Source organism: Gadus morhua, chromosome 21 (assembly GCF_902167405.1).
Source record: "Gadus morhua chromosome 21, gadMor3.0, whole genome shotgun sequence".
NCBI classification, from domain to species: Eukaryota; Metazoa; Chordata; class Actinopteri; order Gadiformes; family Gadidae; genus Gadus; species Gadus morhua.
In genome coordinates, this window is record NC_044068.1 from 22209354 (window position 1) to 22232912 (window position 23559).

General features: G+C 41.4%; 1 protein-coding gene across 1 annotated transcript in view; it reads right to left on the reverse strand.

Moving 5' to 3' along the window:
• Window positions 1–1545: 1545 nt before the first annotated feature.
• The window catches only part of unc93a (unc-93 homolog A), a 35307-nt gene continuing 13293 nt past the window's right edge, over window positions 1546–23559 (reverse strand). The window contains 5 exon segments of the mRNA XM_030345949.1: window positions 1546–1719; window positions 1722–1790; window positions 1792–1838; window positions 20043–20174; window positions 20454–20589. Coding sequence (XP_030201809.1) covers window positions 1546–1719; window positions 1722–1790; window positions 1792–1838; window positions 20043–20174; window positions 20454–20589 — 558 coding nt within the window.

Genomic DNA, 23559 nt, shown 5'->3' on the forward strand with positions numbered 1-23559 from the left:
ATGCAACCTTATGCGGAATCAGATAAAGTCGGCTTTCTTGCTGCGCAAAATATATGTTTAAAAAATCAGCACATTAAGATAAATGTAGTTGTCACACAAGCCATTTTGGATTTTTGTAATATGGAATTATTTCAGGGGGGGAAATGCCATGAATAAATGTATGCACAGTGCGTTCAGGATTAGGACTGATATATATGTCGGCCTAGGCTCTTAATCAATTGTGTTTTAATATCTTTAGCATTCATATTATTGCAATCTATTCTTTTCGTAGGCTACTCTGCGGTTGGCCTTGATGGGGAGATATTTTAACTAGAGCTGTCAGTTAAACGCGTTATTAACGGCGTTAACGCAAACCAATTTTAACGGCGTTAAAAAAATTATCGCACGATTAACGCAATTGTTTAATTTAAAAAAAATTAAAAAAATTTTTTTTATTTTTTTTTCTTTGGCTCAAAACATAGAAGCAGTAGCCTGACTGCTATGTTCAAATGACATTTGTTCAAAGCAGTCGTTTAATTGCGCTATAGGCTCTTTTTTTGTATCGTCCTGTTTTGATCAGTATATGCCAATGTTGTTATCAATAAAAAATCATTTGCACAAGGCAAGCCGATGCACTTCACCATGTTGATAAGATAATTAAAATGAGAATAATTATGGGACAAAAAAATCAAGGGATATTTAGCATAGAAAAATGATTTGCGATTAAACGCGATTAATCGTGAGTTAACTATGACACTAATGCGATTAATCACGATTAAATATTTTAATCGCTTGACAGCTCTAATTTTAACCCTTTTTAACCCATTTTCCTGCGACATTCATGCGTCTCCCCCTGCGTCATAGCCCGTTTCAGCACCATGTCAGTGGACAGGTACAATCCCTACGATCGTCGTGAGTGCAGCGAATGCGCGTTCACGTTAAGAGGAGTTTCGGGAAACGCTCCAAAGAAATTAACGATGGTTCGAAAGATCATCGGGAGAATGATTGTACGAGCGAAAGATCCATCGTTATCGGGAAACGGGGCCCAGCCCCCCCCCCCTTGTTGACCCTGGTTTATTTGCTACAATAATTCCAAACATTTGGCAGAGAAATCTGTTTAAAAACCTTCATCCTTTTCTACCATAATGACAAAATGGCTTGGAGCCAAATCGTCAGAAAGCAATAATAATTTGTGAAGTAAGATTTATTTTTTCTCCATCTTTTAGTCAAATAAATAAGCAAATCCAATTTGTTCAATTTATTGAGCATTTTAGAAGGAAAAAAAAACGAATTCAGTATGCTGAAACTTTGCATTTGAAACAAAACGTTTACAACAATACCCAATTTTAATGTGTTTACGGCTGGTGGTGGAGTTCATGGTAATAAGGTATTTTTTATTTGAGCACGGCAAGGTGTGCTGACCATTAGAACGTATTTGTTTTACGTTCTAATGGTCTAGTTGACCAGTCCAAGTTGCTCGGTCATACAGTTGCTAGGGAACACACAATGTGGCCTCCAGGGATTGGACCTTGATTTGGTCCTAATTAAGAAAGAACAAAGTGTTCTTTAAAGACTCAACTCAGCAATTATAAATGTTGAGCCACCTTCTTTGGCTTCCTTGTTGTTTGAGTAGATACCCTCTTCAATGGGCGGGGTGGGGTTCTTCTTTTCTACATACTCCACAATGGGATAGGTGAGAGCCGTGAGCAGCAGGACAGAGAGCAGGATGTACAGTTTTGGTCCTCTAGACAGATGAAGGTGCTGTAGGCAAAGGCAATGACAAAGCCCAGAGACTCCCACATGCGGTAGTTTGGCGAACGCTGCCTCCTTGGCCCTTGGAAAAAGGACTCCGTAGAGGGCTGAAGGGAAGCACAAGAAAAAGACAGGAGTTGTCACCTGAAGTGCCAAATAGCGTTGTGTATATATATATTTTTTTTCATAGCATTAAATGAGCAACGTTTATAAATATGCATTTATTTGCAAGCGAGTTAAAGTAAGTGCATTTAACAATGTGGATACTACCTAAAAATGTACACAGAATCATGTGAATACATAAAGTTCATCAGAAAAAATTTAGTACTCAAAGCAAACTACGAAATTCCTAATATGTTATAGCAGTGCATTCTGGAGGAGATGGCTAAGAGCCTATAGGCCGCAAATGTGAAATTCAAAGCGGAGATTGACCTTGTTTCCTGTGTTAATTTTCTCACGCCTCTCCACAAGTCTACAAAGGGTTCAAAATTAATTTATGGGTTCTTAATTCATCAGCCGTTATAAGAATTTGCGGAAGGCATACTCAAGTAAAAGTATACTTTTTAATTCAAGTGTCCAAATGGTGCGACAGCTGCTGCTGGGGATTATGATAAATTGTATTGTTTTGGAGGCATGGATTGTTCAATAACTAAACTAGGCTATCACTCTTTCCAAAGAAATTTGGTATCCAAAATGAAACTGTTGCGATACAACTGCACACCTTCATGTTATCAAAAGCAACCTATATGCACGTACAGCATTGCATTGCAAATAAAATAATGTATTGAGATGATGTGGGAGAAATTAACCATTACTTTTGTATTAACTATGAGTATTATCAGGCCTATATACCAAGGCATAAACATTAATGGTGGAAAAGTAGAGAAACCACCTCTGGACCCAGAGCAATGGCCTAATAAGGCGCGCCAAAGACTTTGGGGCCCAGGCTACAAACATCCTCCCATTATTTACATTTACCAACAGGAGATGAGCACACACGTAAGGGAATGTAAGGCTAACCTTCCATACCGTGTAAGGCCATTTGAACATATACCAAGACGGTCGTATAACATACATGACAGCTCAGTTTGGGTGGATAAGAGGAACTGGGATCGGGGCCCCAGTCAGTGTGTCTTTTGCAAAATCACATGCTCGGCTCTGGTTGTACCTATTTTGTGGGTAACAATAAAGTCTTTGTCATTACTTTTTCCGGACTCCCCGATTTCTATTGCTCATAGCTAGTTGAAGTAAATTAGATAAGTCGTTAACAAAAAATTGCAACTACATATTGGCGTCACGAACAGGATGAAATAGGGACTCGCCAGCTTCCGGGCCAGAGAACGGGACTCGAACGGATCATACGACCAGAGCTCAAGGGTAAGTTGTCTTGCCATATATAGGATAGAGTCGTTTGATCTGTTCTTAGCCCCGTCTGAACGCTGAGCAGCAGGTAAAGTGTCTCTTCGATCAAACGAACCAAAATTATAGATAAATGAGCGAGTGAGAGATACGGGGGCTCCGGGAGAGATTGACGTGCGCGCGCACATAGGCCATATACGCGTTCTGTGGTTCTAAATGACCAAGACGCTTTGTGGCTCCCTATTTTGATACGAGTTATTGTTATTTGGTTTTTTGGTCCTTTTTTGGTTTTTTGGTCCTACTATAAAGTCCTGTGGCTATATTCTAGAGGAACGAATTAGTGAGATAGTTCCGATAGAAAAGTGGGTCCGCAGGTCGAAAGATTGCGCACCTGTTGGATTTCTGAGATCTCGGCTCAAGTTGGGTCCACAGTTCGAACGATTGCTTAACTGTTGGATTTCTGAGATCTCGGCTCAAGTTGGGTCCACAGTTCGAACGATTGCGTAACTGTTGGATTTCTGAGATCTCGGCTCAAGTTGGGTCCACAGTTCGAACGATTGCGTAACTGTTGGATTTCTGAGATCTCGGCTCAAGTTGGGTCCACAGTTCGAACGATTGCGTAACTGTTGGATTTCTGAGATCTCGCTCAAGTTGGGTCCACAGTTCGAACGATTGCGTAACTGTTGGATTTCTGAGATCTCGGCTCAATTTGGGTCCACAGTTCGAACGATTGCGTAACTGTTGGATTTCTGAGATCTCGGCTCAAGTTGGGTCCACAGTTTGAACGATTGCGTAACTGTTGGATTTCTGAGATCTCGGCTCAAGTTGGGTCCACAGTTCGAACGATTGCGTAACTGTTGGATTTCTGAGATCTCGGCTCAAGTTGGGTCCACAGTTCGAACGATTGCGTAACTGTTGGATTTCTGAGATCTCGGCTCAAGTTGGGTCCACAGTTCGAACGATTGCGTAACTGTTGGATTTCTGAGATCTCGGCTCAAGTTGGGTCCACAGTTCGAACGATTGCGTAACTGTTGGGTTTCTGAGATCTCATTTGGAGTTGGATTGGAATTCATTGCCGTCAATGAATTCGTTTCCTTGGGATGCCGACTGGTTAATTTTCAATTCTAATCTTGGAGCGGTTGAACTGCAAATCCTGCAACAATTGATGAATTTCTAATTCTGTTCTTGGCATTTTGATTTTTAATGTGCTGATCGTGGACCGATTGAGATGCAGCTCTTGGATAAACTGAAATAGTTCATTTGTAATTCTGATCTTGGCACTGTGAAGCGATAGGTACTTGTCTGAAATTCTGGTTGGTTGATTATCCATCCGACCGTTCATGTTTTAATTAAAAGGCCAGTTTCTACGCTCGGTCAACCTTTTTATTTGTAATTGATTACAAACAATTCGGGCATTTTTCAATATAATATAAAGAATTGTAGGAATCGGTTTATTGTCTGTATTTAAGTCGTGTTAGGATTAAGTTACCTCTGAGATTTTTACGACCCGGTTTTTTTTTGTTGATTCTGTCATAAATCAATTAGGCGGGCAGAGGATAGTAATTTGTTTAAAGTAGTTGATAATCATAAATAAATTAGACGGATAGAGAATAGTTAATTTGTTGAAGTAATGAATAAATGTGTAAATCTTCTTTGACTTAAACATAATCGCGCTGACTCTAACTTCATGTGCACGAGCACACACAGGGGACGAGCAGGAGCCTGCATTTGCAGGGATAAAAATAGCATAGCTCAAGGCAGTGTTGTTTTCGTCAGGCAAGACGAAAACGAAAATGACGTCGTCAGACCCCTTTTTTCCATGACGAAAATGAGACTAAGACGAACGTCACCAAAGCCATATAAAGACTAAAATGTGACGAAAAATGTAGACATTTTCGTCAGACGAGAACTAGACGAGACTAAATTGTTAGTGAGTGGAAGAACAAAGTTTCAAAACATGCTTTTTTCCCGCCAACTATAATATGCGTGCAATGTCAATCAAGAGCTCAGACATCAGAAATGGAGCCAGCTGCTTGTCCTAACAGTCACGCCCCCATCACACACTAAAAGCCTTGCTCGCGCGCAGCTGCGCCTGCACGCACACGGCACACACACACTCATAGGGTGTGTTCGAAACCGCGTACTTGCTTACTGGTTACTACCTACTAAATATTTGGCTTACTTCTCGAATCCTTAAATAATGATTGAGTAATCCATTTGAGAAATCGACGTTCAGAAGACCGTCCTTACTTAACCACCTCAGATGACGTGAATCAAATGACGTGTCAATAACCTACCGGCCGGGCGCCGTTAATAAATATTATAAATAAATATATAAACATCACATTTAACGTCACAGTACATCTTCAACCTAAGGATTTACGGTGATATGTTAAAAACAATTATTAAACAATTATTAAAAGCACTGCTGCTGCGGCTCCCCGTTTAGCGCCATTGCTTCCACTGTTCTTTTGAATAGACGCAGTGCATTCTGGGGCAGTTGAGTACGTCTAGTAAGCTGGCGATGCTTACTCAAAATCTTTCCGGAAGTAGAAGACATTCGGATACTACTCGCTTACCTAAAAACTCGCTTACTACGTTCTGCATACTCAATTTGACGTCATAGTTAGTAGGAGTAGTAAGCAAGTACGCGGTTTCGAACACACCCATACACTACAGAGAGAGGCTGGTGGACGAGGCACACACACACTCATACACTACAGAGAGAGGCTTGTGGACGAGACACACACACACACACACACACACACACACACACACACACACACACACCACACACACACACACACACACACACACACACACACACACACCCACACACACACACACACCCACACACACACACACACCATGGCAGCAGCAGCGGTGCTAGCAGCGGTGCTAGCAGCGGACTAAAACTAGACTAAAAACCTTTGGAGTTTTCGTCGGACTAAAACTAGACTAAAACCTTTTGAGTTTTCGTCAGACTAAAACTAGACTAAAACTTTCAAAGATAGAAATGACTAAAATGGGACTAAAACTAAGAAGCATTTCGTCAAAAAGACTAAAACTAAATCTAAAATGCCTGCCAAAAACAACACTGGCTCAAGGAAGGAGCCACATTCCAATCTTCGGGAGGGAGACAGTCGCGCAAGAGAGAAGGGCACATTTGAATCGACAAAATCGATAAATTTAAATAGTTAAACTAACTAGTAGAATAAACTCAAATAAATTGCATTAATAAATAGTTTATTTCAAAATAAATAAATAAAATAATTTAAGTAATAAAGTAATAATTTAAAAATGGCACCAACAGCGGTAGAGATTTTGAGTAGAGACCGTCTATTGCTCAAAGGTGAGATGAAAAAGATCTCTGAGAAATGGGAAGAAAGGACAGAAGGATCAGGCACTATTTGGCCCATGGGAGGGACTTTTGATCCAATAATGTATAGGGACATGGAGGTAGTAATAAGGAATTACATAGATAACAGAAGTGGAAAAACGGCCTTAGCAAAAAGGGACAGGGAAAAGTTAGTACTAGCTTTGTTCTTAGAGGAAGGAGAGAGATGGCGAACATTACAGAGAGTGGCGGGAGAAATAATAGCTAATAACAACAAGGCTCAACCATTACCTCTGAAGGTTGAGCCACCGCTGCACAAACTAGTATCATTGTACCCATTGCTAAAAGGCAACATAGAATCTTAAGGGGAAGTCACACTAGATGAAGGAGATAATAAATGTAACACACAGGGGAGGAGGGGCGCACCCATACACATGGACTGTTATGAGGGGATTAGGAAAGCAAGAGAAGAGTGTAACAATCCTGACATTTGTTCTAGTGAGGGTGAAAGCGAGAATGAAGGAGAGGAGAAGGATGACATTGAGCATGTTGGTGAAGGGTCATCACAACCATGTGTAAAACACATTACTAAGAATGCTAAAAGGAAATTAAAGAAGCGGAACGAAAGAAAGGAGGAGTGGTCTAGTGGGACACAAGGGGCAGAGGAGCCTGGCTGCAGTACAGCAGTACTAAGCCCCACACCACTCGAGTTAGATGAGAAACTAAGGAAATCACAAAGAAAAAAGGCACCCGACACCGTCCCAGGAATTTTTCCTATTTTAGTCAAAGGACAACAGGTCCACTATCAACCGTGGGGCTCACAGGACTTGGAGGGAGTTATTTCAAAACTCCCTAACATTCATAACGGGGCGTCTAAATGGATTAGAACATTTGAGGAACTCACAGTGGGAAAGCTAATGGCAGTGGGGGACCTGAAAGCTCTGTTGGCAAGAGTATTGGGGTTATCCAAGATGGAGTCTGTACTGAGGAATGGAGGGTTGGATATAATGGACAGAATGTATGATGGGACTACGCTTGATTGCTACAGAGTGGCGATGTGGATCACACTGAGAACGGAGTTCCCGACCCACATCGATCATAAAAACATGAGAGGCCTCGGCATCAATGACACAGAGAATCCTGCATCCTACCTCCAGGCCCAAGTGGACAGATGGCGCTTGGAGACGGATGAGGATTCTGAGATCCATCCTGTGTTTTCGATCATGTTCAGAAACTCTGTGATAGAGATTCTGCCTAGCCCAATTAAAATTAAGCTAGATGATGTGGTTGGACTGGTTACAAATAAATCTCACAGAGACTTTTGCGATCATGTGGTTCATGCAGTGGACAAATATCGGCAAAATGAACACAAAATACAGGAACAAAGCAAAGAGGTGCAGAGGAAGCTATCTCAGCTTCAGTTGGAAGAACTCACAAGAAGAGAAAAAGAGAAGAAAAAAACAGGCGGTTGTTTCAGAGCCGGTTGAAAACAATATCGCAAGCCGTCCAGCAGGGCGCACTTCAAAACCAATATCCACGATTGGCATTTTCTCTCCCAGTACAACAGCCTCAGAGCCAACTGTCACCTACTCCAACTGTTACACATGTACACATCCATGATTATGGGAACCCCACAAATAAAAATAGACAGAATCAGTACAAAGGGCCCCAAGGACAGTTTAGAAACAATCAACAACAGGGATTCCAAGGACAACGCAGAGGTCCTTTAATATGCTATGGGTGCAACCAGGAAGGACATACTAAGAGAAATTGTTTGACTAACCCTTTTCCATCGCAGCAAGGACAGGGTAAACGGTTATCAGGGGAGGCAAGATCAAGGGAACTACAACCAGGACAACAGGGTCCCTTCATGGGTCAGGGATACTAGGGGTGCCCAGAGAATCCACAGGGGGAGGGTCAGCTTGCAGCAATCACAAAACAAGCTGATGAGGAACCAATACTGCAGGTTCTGATAAATGATAGAGGCACGCCAATGATGGCCCACACTGGAGCCACTTACACTTGCGTAGGTTCAAAATATGCCTCTCACCTCCCCTATGGCAGGAAAATTCGCCAAACTTTAGAATTCTCGGGACACACGCAGTTAATACCTATGACAGCTCCAAGGATGACAATCAGAGAATTCTTATTTTAAGTTGTATATGTGAGTGAGTGAGTGAGTGAGTGAGTGAGTGAGTGAGTGAGTGAGTGAGTGAGTGAGTAAGAGAGAGAGTAAGAGAGAGACTGTATTCGCATTGTACTGAATAGATTATTTGTGTGCTTGGATGTACTCTGTAATTGGTCCCTGAATGTAACCTATGTCCACTGTTTTAGAAAAAACGTAGAACCACCACTGGGATTGGTGATTCTGTGGTTCTTGGAGACTCTCCAACGCGTCGGAACACCATGTGGTATAGATCATTACATCTTGGTACACAGAGCACTGGTGAGACAACGGGTTGGATCAGAGGGAGAAGGTGTTTGGAGAAGGGAGAGGAATGTAAAGAAAGCAAAAAGGGCGGACGCGGACCGACGCAGAGGTAATAAATCAGCGGAGAGGAGGCTGGGGGTCGGTTTAGCTCAGGAAGTAGAGGGTGTCTTGTAACCGGAAGGTTGCTAGTTCGATCCCCATCTCCTCCTCCCGAGTGTTGATGTGTCCCTGAGTAAGTTACATGGTGATCACAGGATTTAGGAATAATTATCTAGACTCCAAAACATGAGCAATTAGCGTTAAAAATTGTCTGCAAACCACACTCCACAGGAGTCAATGGGTTCAATGGCGCCAGGGTAAAGTGACTCATCAAAAGAGGAGCGGACCCAACCCATGGACTCTGCGTGGATAGGTGGATGTTATTTTGGTGCTTGGACCTGACGAGGTCTAGGTGCCAAGATAACAACACAAATAAAATATTTCCTGAGAGATTATGTTAAGTAATAGACAATTTATTAAAAGTGATCTTATAATTTAGAAAAAACAATCGGCAATACTTAAAAATTAGACCAAATAAGTATGATAAAACGTTATCGAAATTTCTAATTTAGGTTATCCACAATGACAAAATGTCATCGAAAATAAATAAGCAAAATAAAATAAGAAAGGATGTGTGTGTGAGTCTGTTCTCGTGTGTGTGTCGGGGCTGCCGAGGTAGGGGAGAATCCTCTCCTACTCCGAGTGATGGAGTACACAAGGGGATACACAAGCACACTTCAGATAAAACAATATGGTTAATTAGTAAATAGAAACAATGTATCAATTCAGTGTTGAATAAACTAGTTAAGATCAACATAGAGGGTTTGGGTTTGGTATAGTAGTGAATCAAAATATGGAAAACACTAAATGCAAGCAATAGGTAGAATAAAAGGTTTAGTTAGGTCGTCCAATTTAAATAGATAGTGAAGGACAATCGGGTAGGATTATGAAGAGAATTGTGATTCTGAGTAACGGTTAAGACAGAAGTGAGTCGCCCAATATTGAAAATGCAAGTTTTAATATTGTGATTTTTGTTTTCTTTCACGTCTCCCTAGTTCAGGACAATAGGTGGATTGACGCCACATCTGCTGGGAAGGAGTCATACATGCTATGTTGTCAAATTAGATTTTGAAGTAGTGGGTTTACCTTTCAAATGCCACTGCTGCTTGCAACACTTTAATAATTTTAACTCTGATAAATGACCTTTTGTTTTATAGTTGCCCTGATGTGTATCTTTTACGCACACACACGCTGCATAGGGCAGATGCGGCTGAAGACTCTGTCTCCATCCCTCCACTTTGCGATCTATACCACCATATAGGTGGGGATTGATCGTATCCCAGGTACGGCATCCTGCAATAAGCCAGTATGGAAGGCTGGTTAGCCAACGACGGGTAAGATCCAACCTTGAAGCCCGGGACAACCTAAAACAGGCACAGTCACGATTACTTGGCAGAGTCACTGTGAGCACTGGCTCACTGGAACATGAAGTGACGAACTGCAACCATCATAGGAAGAGCCGGCTGATGAAAGGTGGAGGGGGAACAGGAGTCAGATATGTCAGCAGAGGTGGTCTTGGAACGGGGCATGTCGCGTTTTATTTTATTTTATTTTACCTTTGTGGTATAGAAGCCCACTAACGCATGTACATTTTTTCGGTTTAGTGCATGACTTTGGAACAGTGTGGTTTCAGCCGGCTGATGGTAACCCACCCATATTGGGCTTTGGATTTGGACATACTGGTTTCGATATCCCTTCCCAAAAGATTGGTTTCAGTTTGTTGATGGTTACTTACGGTTAGACTTTTCGACGTTGGTTGCACCAACGGCGTTCTTAGATTTACTTATCATTGAATGCGCATGGTTCTGACCAATGCGCAAGGGGGGAGGTATTGAGGAGAATTCGAAAAAAAAAATTGAAAAACAAGGTTTTTCTTCACCATACTTGCAAACAATGATTGACATCCAGCTAAATGAGTGCTAAATATTTGAAAAAAACAGTGTTCAACAGATGGGTAGAAGCAGTCCCATCAAAAGACCAAAGTGCGGCTACAGTAATCAAGTTTCTGACTAGGGAAGTCATGCCAAGGTTTGGAATTCCGTCACTAATTAGCTCAGGCTATAGGGCAGCGTTTATTCAGAAAACACTCAAACAAGTGATTCAACATCTGCATGTCAAATAAAGACTAGTCCGTGTCTACAATCCTCGAACCACAAGGTATGGTGGAGAGAGGAATGGGACGCATAAAACAAAGATTAACAAAATTAAATTAGAGTACTAAATTAAAGGACTAATGCACTACGACTGACACTAATGAGTTATCGCATGAAAACTAACAGAATGACGCATCTAACCCCGCACCCCGACCCATGCCTTCACTTAAACATTCAAGGGTCCCAAAAGGGACTACCATTAGAGTAATAAAATTAAGGAAAATATGCTTTTGAACAACTAACTGCTGTACATAAGTTTGTAATCCCAGCGAAAGAAAGACAGAGTTCCAGAGTTGAAGAAGGAGCGGGTGGAGCCAGGTGACCAAGTGTACCTAAGGGTGTTCAGGAGAAAGTGGAACGAGCCCAGGAGAGAAGGGCCATACAAAGTCACAAACGCAACACCAACAGCCATCCAGGTGGAAGGAAGTGCCACATGGTATCATCTCAACCACTGCACAAAAGCCGCTCAACCCAGGGATGAGCGTGAGGAGGAGGAGCCAGACGCAGACACACCTGGGGCTGACCAGCTGCCCCAGGACCAGATCCATTTCGAGCCGAGTCAGGAGCGGCAGCCACACAATGATGCTGAAAGTGATCTATGACAGCATCTAGGCTCTCCAGGGAGATGACCCTTAGGGTAACTGGCATAGATGAGTCAAATGATTGGGAGTGGAGGCTCTATGGGAAAGAGCTTCAGAGCGAACCTGAAGAGGAGAGCGGACTGTGATATATCAAAACGCCAGGTGGAGGCTCACACGATGTGCTAGTAACCTCTCGATGTGAGCCGGCCTCGTGATCTACAAGGCTCGATTTCAGCCAACAGGAGCAAAATCTATCACAATGTCCAAAACCCCCCACTCGTATCCTGCACACCAATACATGAAGATCACCTGAGCCATTCAAATCCGTGCAAGCATGCAGACAATCTCAAATTTCTAAAAACTGTATTATGATGAAACATCAGTTTTTGAGTGTATTATTATGATGCATATTATTGTGTCCACTTTTTAGTATAATATTGGGTCACACATTTTTTAAATGTATAATATGTCACATATTTTTGAAATGCCAATTTTCAATGCATGCTGAATGATTATTGGTTATTATGCTGTTTATGATTATTATGTGGGTATTATAAACACACATTTGATATAGTTATGGAACATTGTGCTATTATGCTTAGAAAGGTTTTATGTTTATATATGAACAACTTGTAGGGATTAGAGTGTTAATAATACACTGCATTTGGTAAATCTTTTTTGCCTCAAATATTGCAGGTTGAATTCCCTGTCGAAGTTCTGAGGTTTTTACCGATGACCAGATGTGGTGTCAATTTGGCAAGGGCTTAGCAACATATAGGCTTAGCAATAATTTAAGGAACCTTATCGGCCCCAACAAGGGGGGATATGTGGGAGAAATTAACCATTACTTTTGTATTAACTATGAGTATTATCAGGCCTATATACCAAGGCATAAACATTAATGGTGGAAAAGTAGAGAAACCACCTCTGGACCCAGAGCAATGGCCTAATAAGGTGCCAAAGACTTTGGGGCCCAGGCTACAAACATCCTCCCATTATTTACATTTACCACAGGAGATGAGCACACACGTAAGGGAATGTAAGGCTAACCTTCCATACCGTGTAAGGCCATTTTGAACATATACCAGGACGGTCGTATAACATACATGACAGCTCAGTTTGGGTGGATAAGAGGAACTGGGATCGGGGCCCCAGTCAGTGTGTCTTTTGCAAAATCACATGCTCGGCTCTGTTGTACCTATTTTGTGGGTAACAATAAAGTCTTTGTCATTACTTTTTCCGGACTCCCCGATTTCTATTGCTCATAGCTAGTTGAAGTAAATTAGATAAGTCGTTAACAAAAATTGCAACTACAATGAATGATCAATACATATAACAGAGGTCCAAGATAATAGTTTACCACAATAGATACAGTAATAATACTGTTGCGAAATGTAAATTGGCTGTAACCTCCGCCATGTCTTATAACTTGACAGTATCCATGGTGACTATGATAAACATACCCTAAGGTGATTGGTTAAAAAGATTTATCTACTAGATCTAGATTTTGCTACTATTTTATGTTGTCATTTCGCCCAACGGAAATCACATTTTATGCGTATTCTCAGATTCATGTCAATGATTTGTTATTCAATTGTCGTATGGAAAAACACACCCAACAATCTCATTAAATGTAAAACGACCTTACAACGCAAGCCAATATCAATGCGGAGAGGCAGCGTTAATATAATGCCCTTTTGTGCATAATATTTACTTGCCAAGAAAGTAATGTTTATTGGTAGAATGCCCTCTAGTGGGCAGAACTTTCAATAGTGATATTGGCAATGCATAAGCCTTCGGTATTCAGTGTAAAAGTACATAGTTAGTATTAATATTGGGCACATTTTGAGCATTAACAATTAAAATATAATCTGAATATTAAAAATAGTAAAGAATGGGATCTAGAATGGGAGGAAGATTGACAGCTCTACTGATGTGCTATGTTTTGCTTGAGTTGAAATTAAGTTGAAAGAAATTTGTATGCAATAAATTGACTTAATCACTGGAGATGCAAGATAGGGCCCTATCTTGCATCCGGCACAATTGACTTTCTCACTGGCGCATGTGTCGTTGCTAGTTTGAAACTGGCGCAGAGCGTTCTTTTCCCTCCTGCCCCACGCGTCGGCAAATTAGGGAATGATCTTGCACCCCAATGGGCGGTTCGGCGAAAGGAGGAGGCATGTTCTGGCGCAAACTTTCCCTGGTGCTATTTTGCAGTTTCAGAAACCACTTGCGCCACAAACCAGGAAATACCTGGTTTAAAGTCAGTGGCGCGTTGTTCAGATGCTATTTTAAGGGCGCATGCATAATGTTGCTTGTGCACCTCGCGCATACACTTTGCTTCTCTCATCTACCTAGCCACACATTCTTGGTAAATTATTTGGGAAAGAACAGCTGATACAGCTGTAATAAGTTGTACTTTTAAATCAATGCATCTGCAAACCCATATTTTCTTGACACAGACATCGTGTACATGCCTATAACTTTTAGGATTGATGAGTATTTGATCGTGAGAAAACATTGTTTTACCGCGAGTGAGTGTTAAAAATAATGAATGAATGCGGGCGCGCGTGTGTGTATGTGTAAAATTATTAAAGAGGACTTATTATACTACTTTTCTGGTCTTAATTTCTTATTAATGACTCCTATAGCGCAACCTGACACGAATCACAGCACAAAAAACAATGTCGATTTTCGGGAAACTCTGCCTCTCATCTGGGCGCTTTCAGCATTCTCTGTCAACACTCGGTTTCATCCTTCTCCGCCCCCTCGCACCCCTCCTGCCAACCCAACTCCGTTGTGATTGGTTACCTTCCTTGAAGCGCGCGTGCGGGCAGTTTGACCAGGCATATGGGGGCGTGGCAGGAGTGCCTCTACGTAGATGATTTCCTGGAAATGTGAACAAGTGAATCGCAAACGTTGTCCCGAGTGTTTAGCGCCCTGCACAGCCACCCCAGACTGTCAGCAGGGAATACGTCGAAATGCATGTACGTCATTATTTGAGACTTTAGTATGGTTAAACATGACTATCAATCATTATAACAACGTTTTATGGGTCATAAAAGTCGAAAAAAGCACAATAGGTCCCCTTCAATGAAAGTGGGCGTGCGTGTGTGCGTCCATATGTTTAAACACACGCAAACTAAACACGTAACGCATAATACAGTCCATGGCAATGTATATTAACGGGGGGACACATGCATATTAGGAACACAAGTCTATAACGATAATGCATACAATACTGATAAGAAATAATGTTTATAATGTATTGCGTATATCATTAAATAGAACCACAGTTGCCGCACATCATATGTGTGTTAAAGGTCCCATGTAATGCCACCAGGTGTGGTGTGATCAGCCGTTACAAGCCGTTTTGGATATCTGCCCCTTATGACATCACAGGTGGGCGTGTCCACCTAGATGTGTGACAGATAAATGAGCATAGTTTGCTACAGTCCTACTGGGTAGGCTAGTAGACTGATCTATCCTGAGTAAATCCATGTACCCATCGAGTATCTTGACCTGAAGGAGGTATTTAGCAAGAATAGAGCATCTACACTCCCTCTCCATAGACCATATGACTGCTCCATCAAGCTTTTGCCAGGCACCAGTCCTCGACATGGGCTGATCTCTTCCCTGACGTGAATGGAAGGCTTTGAATGATTTCTTTAAGGTTGCCTTCGCCATTAGATGTACATGTTCCTTCACCTCTCCAGCTCGTGGAGGATCCCTGTATACACCACCAGCACAACTACAACACAACACAATATTTTCTCTAAGGTGGACCTGAACAATGCCTACCATTTGTTGAAGGCAGAGTGTGAAACCGAAGAAGTGCAAGTTTCATGTCACTGATGTGCAATTTCTTGGTTTCATGCTTAAGAAGGGTCAAATGGATCCACAGCCGCGTGCTGTTAGGAACTGGCCCAAAACTGTTAACAAGCTGCAGAGATTCTTTGGATTTGCAAAATTCTGTCTGATGTTCTTCAAAGGTTTTAGCTTCAAGCACCAAGGTAGAAGAATAGAGCATCTCATGTGGACTCCTGAAGCAGACTAGGCATTCTGGAATCTCAAGCAATTTTTCTCCTCTTTGTCTAATCCAACACTGCCTGATCCTTCACTACCCATCATTGTTGATGTGATTGTTTCTGATGTGGGCGTAGGAGCAATCTTGTCTCAGAGCTGTGTTGATGGTATCATTACCTTATTTTCAAAACGCCTTACATTCAAAGAGGCCAGTTATGATGTGAATGGCAGGGAAGATGGCACTTGAAGAATGGTGACATTAGTTGGAAGGGGCCCAACATCCTTTCATGGTGTTGACAGACCACCAGAACCTGGAGTAGCTCCAAAAGGCTAAACGTCTTAATCCTCACCAGGCTCCGTGGGCCTTGTTCTTAAGCCATTTTGTAATAAGTTTTTCCTATCGCCCAGGCATCAATAATAAGAATCCCTTATGCTCGAGGCTGTTTCAACCCAACAAGGAACTCTAAGAATAAGGGTCAATTGTCAGTCAAGCACTTTAGCAAGATCCTGATATTGGCAATTTGTCTGCTGGATGGACTTCTGATTGTTCCCTGGAGAACGAGTTCTAAAATGTGTGTGTGAAACTCAATCTAATTGAATTCCCTAAATACATTGTGTTTTTAGGCAATTAAATAGAAGATGAGCAAGCCCATCGAATTAATCAAAATGGTTAATTCGAGGGGCATGCTCGTCTTCCCTGGCAAATGAGGCGTGTCCAAGAGAGAGTTAAGCTTCTCGTACACTTATAAAATAACTGGGGACTAAAACAAACGAGATTGCCACAACATGCAACGACAACTATGCTGCTCACGTGCGAGGACCGACACAACCTAGCATCGCCTAATTCTGTATCTACAGTGTTTCCACAACTATTTTAGTCCTAATTATAGATCGGCAGGGAGACATTACCTTAATCTCAAGCTGCACCTCACATTTGGAAGATGTATCAATGTATTTATCAAGTCACGTACAATATGTTACATCTGCTAAGCTTGAAATCTAAGTCTGAGCCAGGGGGAGCATTCGCTCCCACCGAGAATGCCCCTCAATAAGTGTGTGAAACAGCTCGGGGTGTGAATCTGCCTAAACAATCTGTTGACCAATCGCAGCCGAGTGGTCGTGCTGACCAATCACAGCCGACTGAGCTACTCGTATTTTTTAACATACAGGCATGTAACCCTATTCCAGAGTTACCCTCAAATTCAATTGTTATACAATAATTCAATTTTAAAAGTGAAAAACAAATTTTATAGATTCATATTTCAATATTTAAAGCCTTTATTTGTATTAATCTTGATGAATATGGCTTACAGATCATGAAAACCCAAAATTCTGCATCTCACTAAGTTTGAATATTGTGAAAAAGTTCAATATCGTAAGCTCAAGGTGTCACACTCTAATCAGCTACTTACCCCAAAATACCTGCAAAAAATTCCTGAATCTTTTGTTGTCTCTCAGTCTGGTTAAGTAGGCTTCACAATCATGGCAGTTGGGCAGAAGACAGTCATTGACACCCTCCACAAGGAGGCTAAGCCTCAAAAGGTCATCGCTAAAGAAGATGGCTGTTCACAGAGTTTCCAAGCATATTCATAGAAAGTTGAGTGGAAGGAGAAAGTGTGGCAGAAAAAGCTGCACAAGCATCAGGGATAACCACTGCCCTGAGAGGATTGTCAAAGGGCCATTCAAAGATGTGTGAGAGCTGCACAAGGAGTGGACTGAGGCAGGAGTCAGTGCATCACATGGACATGGGCTACTACAACTGTCGCATTCCTCATGTTAGGCCACTCCTAAGTCCGAGACAACATCAGAAGCATCTTACCTAGGCTAAGAGGACTGGGCCCCGTTTCTCGAAAGCATCTTTAGCCTAAGTGGATCGCAGAGTGGGTCGTACGAGCATTGTACAGTTTTCTCACCGTTTCCCGAAAGCATCTTTGGTAACGAACGTCTTGAAAACGCTCGTAGCTAACGAGTGCTCCAGGGTACTCGTAGGACGCTAAGAGCCTCGTTAGCCTACTATAGCCTCAGTGGCGTAACCAGCGGACATTCCTAGTATTGGATGCATTTTATTATAACACATTGGTAATGGTGTATCACGTGCGTCTGAGCCTAATGTGGGCCATTATGTTCTTAGTTTGAGAGAGACAGTCCAGGAAATGTTTGAGCAGGCAGGGCACTTAAAATGTGTGAGAGAAAGTGGGCGGGATTTGTGCAGACTGACATAGGCTACTCATAAAACGTAGCCTAAAATAATGTAAAAAAAAAAGAAAAAAAAAAGATAATGGAAATATTAATTATAAAAATATTAAAGAAATGCAAAGGAGCAGGCAAAAGGCTGGGATATGGTGGGGATTGGTCACGTTGACGGGAATGTTTAGTGACATGTGGAAGGGTGGAGGGGGTTAAAAAAAAGTCTCAATCACTCTTCGACGTGCATGAAAACCAGCCGCGTAGTTACGAGGGAGGCCGTCCTCACACCGATCTTCCTCTTTGTCATCGTCCTCAATGTCCTCCGTTTCAACCAAAGCTACCCCAGCCTTAGCTGCAATGTTGTGCAACATAGCTGTCACACATATCACAGCGCATGACTTGGCCGGCGAAAACTGGAGCCCTCCGCTGGACTTCCACCTTCCAACTTCCACCTCCCGATCGTGCACTCAGGATTAGGACTGATATATCTGTCGGCCTAGGCTTAATCAATTGTGTTTTAATATCTTTAGCATTCATATTATTGCAATCTATTCTTTTCGTAGGCTACTCTGCGGTTGGCCTTGATGGGGAGATATTTTAACCCTTAACCCCATTTTCCTCCGACATTCCTGCGTCTCCCCCTGCGTCATAGCCCGTTTCAGCACCATGTCAGTGGACAGGTACAAACCTACAATCGTCGTGAGTGCAGCGAATGCGCGTTCACGTTAAGAGGAGTTTCGGGAAACGCTCCAAAGAAATTATCGATGGTTCGAAAGATCCATCGAGAGAATGATCTTACGAGCGAAGATCCATCGATATCGGGAAACGGGGCCCTGATCTGTCGCTCAGTGATCTGTTGCTCATTTCATTTGGAAATCAAGGTCCCAGTGTCTGGAGGAAGAATGGAGGGGCACACAGAATCAAAGTTGCTTTAAGTCCAGTGTGAAGTTTCCACAGTCAGTGATGATTTGTGGAGCTGTGTTTACCAAGTCTAAAGTCAAGCAGGACTTGGCACCTGCCCACGCTGCCAAAAGTACCAAAACCTGGTTTAATGACCATAGGATTAGTGTGCTTGATTGGCCAGCAAACTCTACTTATCTGACCCCATAGAAAATGTATGGGGTATTGTCAAGAGGGAGATGAGAGACCGAACATTGCAGACGAGCTGAAGGCCACTGTCGAAGCAACCTGGGTTTCCATAACACCTTAGTAGGGTAAAAGGCTGATCGATTCCATGCCACTCTGCATTGATGCAGTAACGCCGCGTTCACACTGCACACATCCGTCGGCGGATGACAGAGGGCGTGTCTAATGTATTGGGGACACAATCTGATTGGCCGACGGATCTATTGCTGCCTGAAAATTAAAGAAATGCTCAACTTTTTCACACATGCAACGGAGCAGACAGAACGGACGGACCTACAATGTATTTCGAGAGCGCCCCATGCAAAGTCAATGAGATCAGTCAACGGACAGATGCAGTGTGTACGCAGCGTTATTGATGCAAAAGGAGCCCCAATCAAGTACTGAGTGAACATACAAGAACATACTTTTCAGAAGGTCAACATTTCCGTGTTAAAAATCTTATTTTTTACTGGTCTTATGTCATATTCAAATTTTCTTAGATACTGAATGTTGGGATTTCATGAGCTGTAACGCATAATCATCAAGATTTATGCAAACAAAGGCTTGAAATATTTCACTGTTGGTGTATTGTGTAAGTTTCACTTTTTAAATTGATTTATTGAAATTAATAAAAAATTTCCACAATATTTTTCATTGAGATGTACCTGTATACAGACAGAACAGTTATATTTTACATTGGTGCGGTCATGACTTATTCGCCTCCAGCATAGCAGCAAAGCAATTACATCTGGCAAAGCTGGGTTTGGAGCCTGAGGTTCTGCAAACCTCAGGCTTGGCAGTCGCCTTGAGGGCCATAGTATGTAAGCTTCTGGCTTCTATCTCCAGCGTAGGGATGGAGCCCATTGCTCATTTTCACATTGCCTCTGCCCAAATAGATTTACCCAATACTGTTGTTGACAGACTAAACATTCCCTATGTGTGCAAGGATTTTTCTGAGTTTGAAAATTAAAGCTTATAATTTAAATTGAACAGATTGAGAGATTTAAGGCTACCGTTTGTTTGGGTTTGCCAAATGGCGTCTGCCATGCCCCAAAGACCTGGGAACACGAAGAACAGAGGCAGCTGGCCAGGATCTGGTTTCCAGAACAAGAGAGCCAGGATACAGGAGAGGTTTGTCAGGGCCGCTGCAAAATAACATTCAAGATGAATCCTATCATCGTTAACGATAAAGAGAAATAAGGAAATTACAGAGAAGTATGCAGTCTTAACACAAATAAATGACCATTCCATTTATAATGCTACATTAGTCAAACTCAAATAATGAGTTATTAATTAATTACAAAGACTATTAGAAATGTGCAATAGCATACCTATTGAAGACCAAATAATATCAATAGTGCATATATTCAATTTGGAACGATGACATTATAAATCAAACTAACATTCTTTGTGAAACAACTTACCCAAGAAGAAAAGTGGAGCTCTGCCTGTGTACTCTGCCAGCTTTCCAAAGGCAAAGGAACAGACTGAATTTGTAGCTCCAAAGCAGATCATTGCATAGCCAACATAATGTATTCCCAAGGCACAAGTTACATAGTTCTGAAATGGACAAATAGAAATATTTGAAGTTTGAGCAAATTAATATATATGTTTCTGAATGTAGGGTTAGACTCAGCTTGTCAAACTTGATATACATAAGGTCATTTTCAAAGTTAATTATATTTATATCAATATACTGTCTATAGATAGATTTATTAAATTAAGAAACAATCATTGCCAGATAGAATTGCTATGCTGGAGGCGAATAATTCATGACCGTAACTGTCTAACTATCATTTAAGCTTTAACTAAAGATGTGTGCAGTAATACATCGTAAAAAAAAGAGGATATTTATTGAAATTACTTAATTGATAAATGACACAAATACTTGCGGATTGGAAAAGGAGCGGGAAGATTAAAAATATTTAATCCCTCCCTTCTCCAAAATTCAACGTATTTAAGCTTCCTTACTCATAAATATCATTATTATTATTATTATTATTAATAATATTTTCATTTATTATTATCATTATTTTTTTTACGCATCCAAATATATTAAATCTATTACTGTTCAGATCAAATATATACTATAATTTCTTGCACATTTCTCAAAAAATGTAAACCTTTATGAATATATATATATATATATATATATATTATCTCACTATTGATAATTTTAGCATCAAAACTATAATTCCGTTCAGGAATTCCGAAACAATTAATAAAAACAACAACAACAACAAACTAAATAAATAAACAATAAACAATTATCAGCCAATGATAATCCAAGCCCTTCATCCTTGCACCCTGCAGTAACTTCCTTAAACCACTATGTGAATAGTTTCATGCTTGGACATTGCTTGAGCTCTTCCTGCTCCCTGTTCCACTTTGTTTTACTCCACAGACAACACAAAAACCTTTTTTCGGTTGTACTCACCTTAGGAATGCGCGATATAAACGATATACGATATAAACGATAAAAATGGCCTACCTCTCTACCTCTAATGGCCTACGATAGAGATTTTAGTTATATTGCTCTATCGCGATAATGCATGTTTGACGCGATCTATCCATGACCCGTGAAATATAAAGAGCGGGTCATGGGTAGAGCTACGAGCTGCAACCGTCTGCAACGCATCGTCGGTGACCCGTGAAATTTAAAAAGAGCCACGAGCTGCAACCAGCTGCATCGCATCATCCGTGACCCGCGAAATTTAAAGAGCCACGAGCTGCAACCGGCTGCAAAGCATCGTCCGCGACCCGCAAAATTTAAAGAGCCACGAGCTGCAACCGGCTGCAACGCATCATCCACGACACGCAAAATTTAAAGAGCCATGAGCTGTAACCGGCTACAACGCATCATCGTCATCTAAGCAAATATGGCTAAAACGGAGGAGCTGGTGATTGTCCTCATTTCATGTTCATTTAAAAATTGTATGCGTTCACTTTGCACTTTTTTTTTTTTTTTTACTTACATTTTTATTGGCATTTTTGCAAATTACAGATAATCACAGTTCCATTGAATAAAACAGAAAACGGAATAACTAAACAGAAATAATAATATAAATAAAAAATAAAATAATAATAGAAAATAAAAAAAAAAAAATAAAAAAAAAAAATGAAAAAATGACAGTGTGACATGTGAGCTACTCCTTATTTACATAACATCTCTTGCAGGCTTCATGGTCGTGCGGTGTCCTATAAACGTTACATTTGTTCCTCTCTCTTATACTCAATCCATTTCACCCATCTCGAGTCAAGTTTCCCCCCTTGCACCCTCAGTATAAACGTGAACCTTTCCATATCATATATTTCCTCTACTACACTCAACCACTGTTCTTTTGTAGGTGGCTCAACCTTGTACCATGCTCTAGTTAAAGCTTTCCGACTAGCGACAAGCAAGATTTTGACCAAATAAAGATCTCCAGCTTGTACGTTCATCTCCGTCAGATTCCCCAAATACAGCACCAATCCAGTCATAGGCACTCCATAACCCAGGATCTTCTTCAATATCCCCCATATTTCTTCCCAGTACACCTTCAACTTGGGGCATTTCCAAAATATGTGCGTATGGTCAGCCCCAACCTGGCCACACTGTCTCCAGCAGTCATTATGTTCTGGTGTATACATCCCCTTCACTTTTGGTGTTATGAAGAACCGGATGACATTCTTCCAACCAAACTCCCTCCACAACCTCGAAGCCGTGGCCGAGTGCTGAATCCTACATACATTTTCCCATTCCTCCTCGGTCATCTCTATCTCCAATTCTCTATCCCACTTATCCTTGATATAATTTGTTGAGTTTCCCCTGTTTTCATGCAGTGCTTGGTATAAAGCTGAAATGGCCCTCACTTTCCTCCCTTCGTATGCATTAATCACCAATTGAATCAGCGAGTTCCGTCCTACAGATTTGTCTATTTTTATTTCCTTATCATAATAATCTTTCACCTGTATATATCTATAATAGTCTCTGCCCCCCAAATCAAACTTGTCCTTAAGACACTGGAAAGTTTGTATCACCCCTTTATCCATTATAGTACATATTGCCGTGATACCCCTAACCTCCCATCTCTTAAAATTCCAATCATCTTTCCCTGGTTGAAACCTACTGTCATGAGCCAGCCATCTAAGAACCTTGGTTTCCTTTTCCAGTTTATACCTCTTAATTACAGTGTTCCAGATGTCTAAAGTGAATCTAGTGATTGTATCCAATAATTTCCCCTGTGTCCTAAAACGTTCCCTATCCCCTAACATTGTCTGGATCTGAAGGCCCTCCCTCCCTGTTAGCCCTCCCGTTTCTATGAACCTCCAACTGGCTTCATAATGTGAATCGCACCAACATATCACCGCCCTGAGCTGCGCTGCATAATAATAGTCCTCGAGATTGGGCACTGCCAATCCCCCCCTCTCTTTGGGCAACTGCATAGTTGTAAATCTAACCCTTGGTCTTTTCCCTCCCCAAATAAAACGAGATATCAATTTATCCCACTCCCTGAATTGATTTTGTGGTATCTGTATAGGTAGAGACTG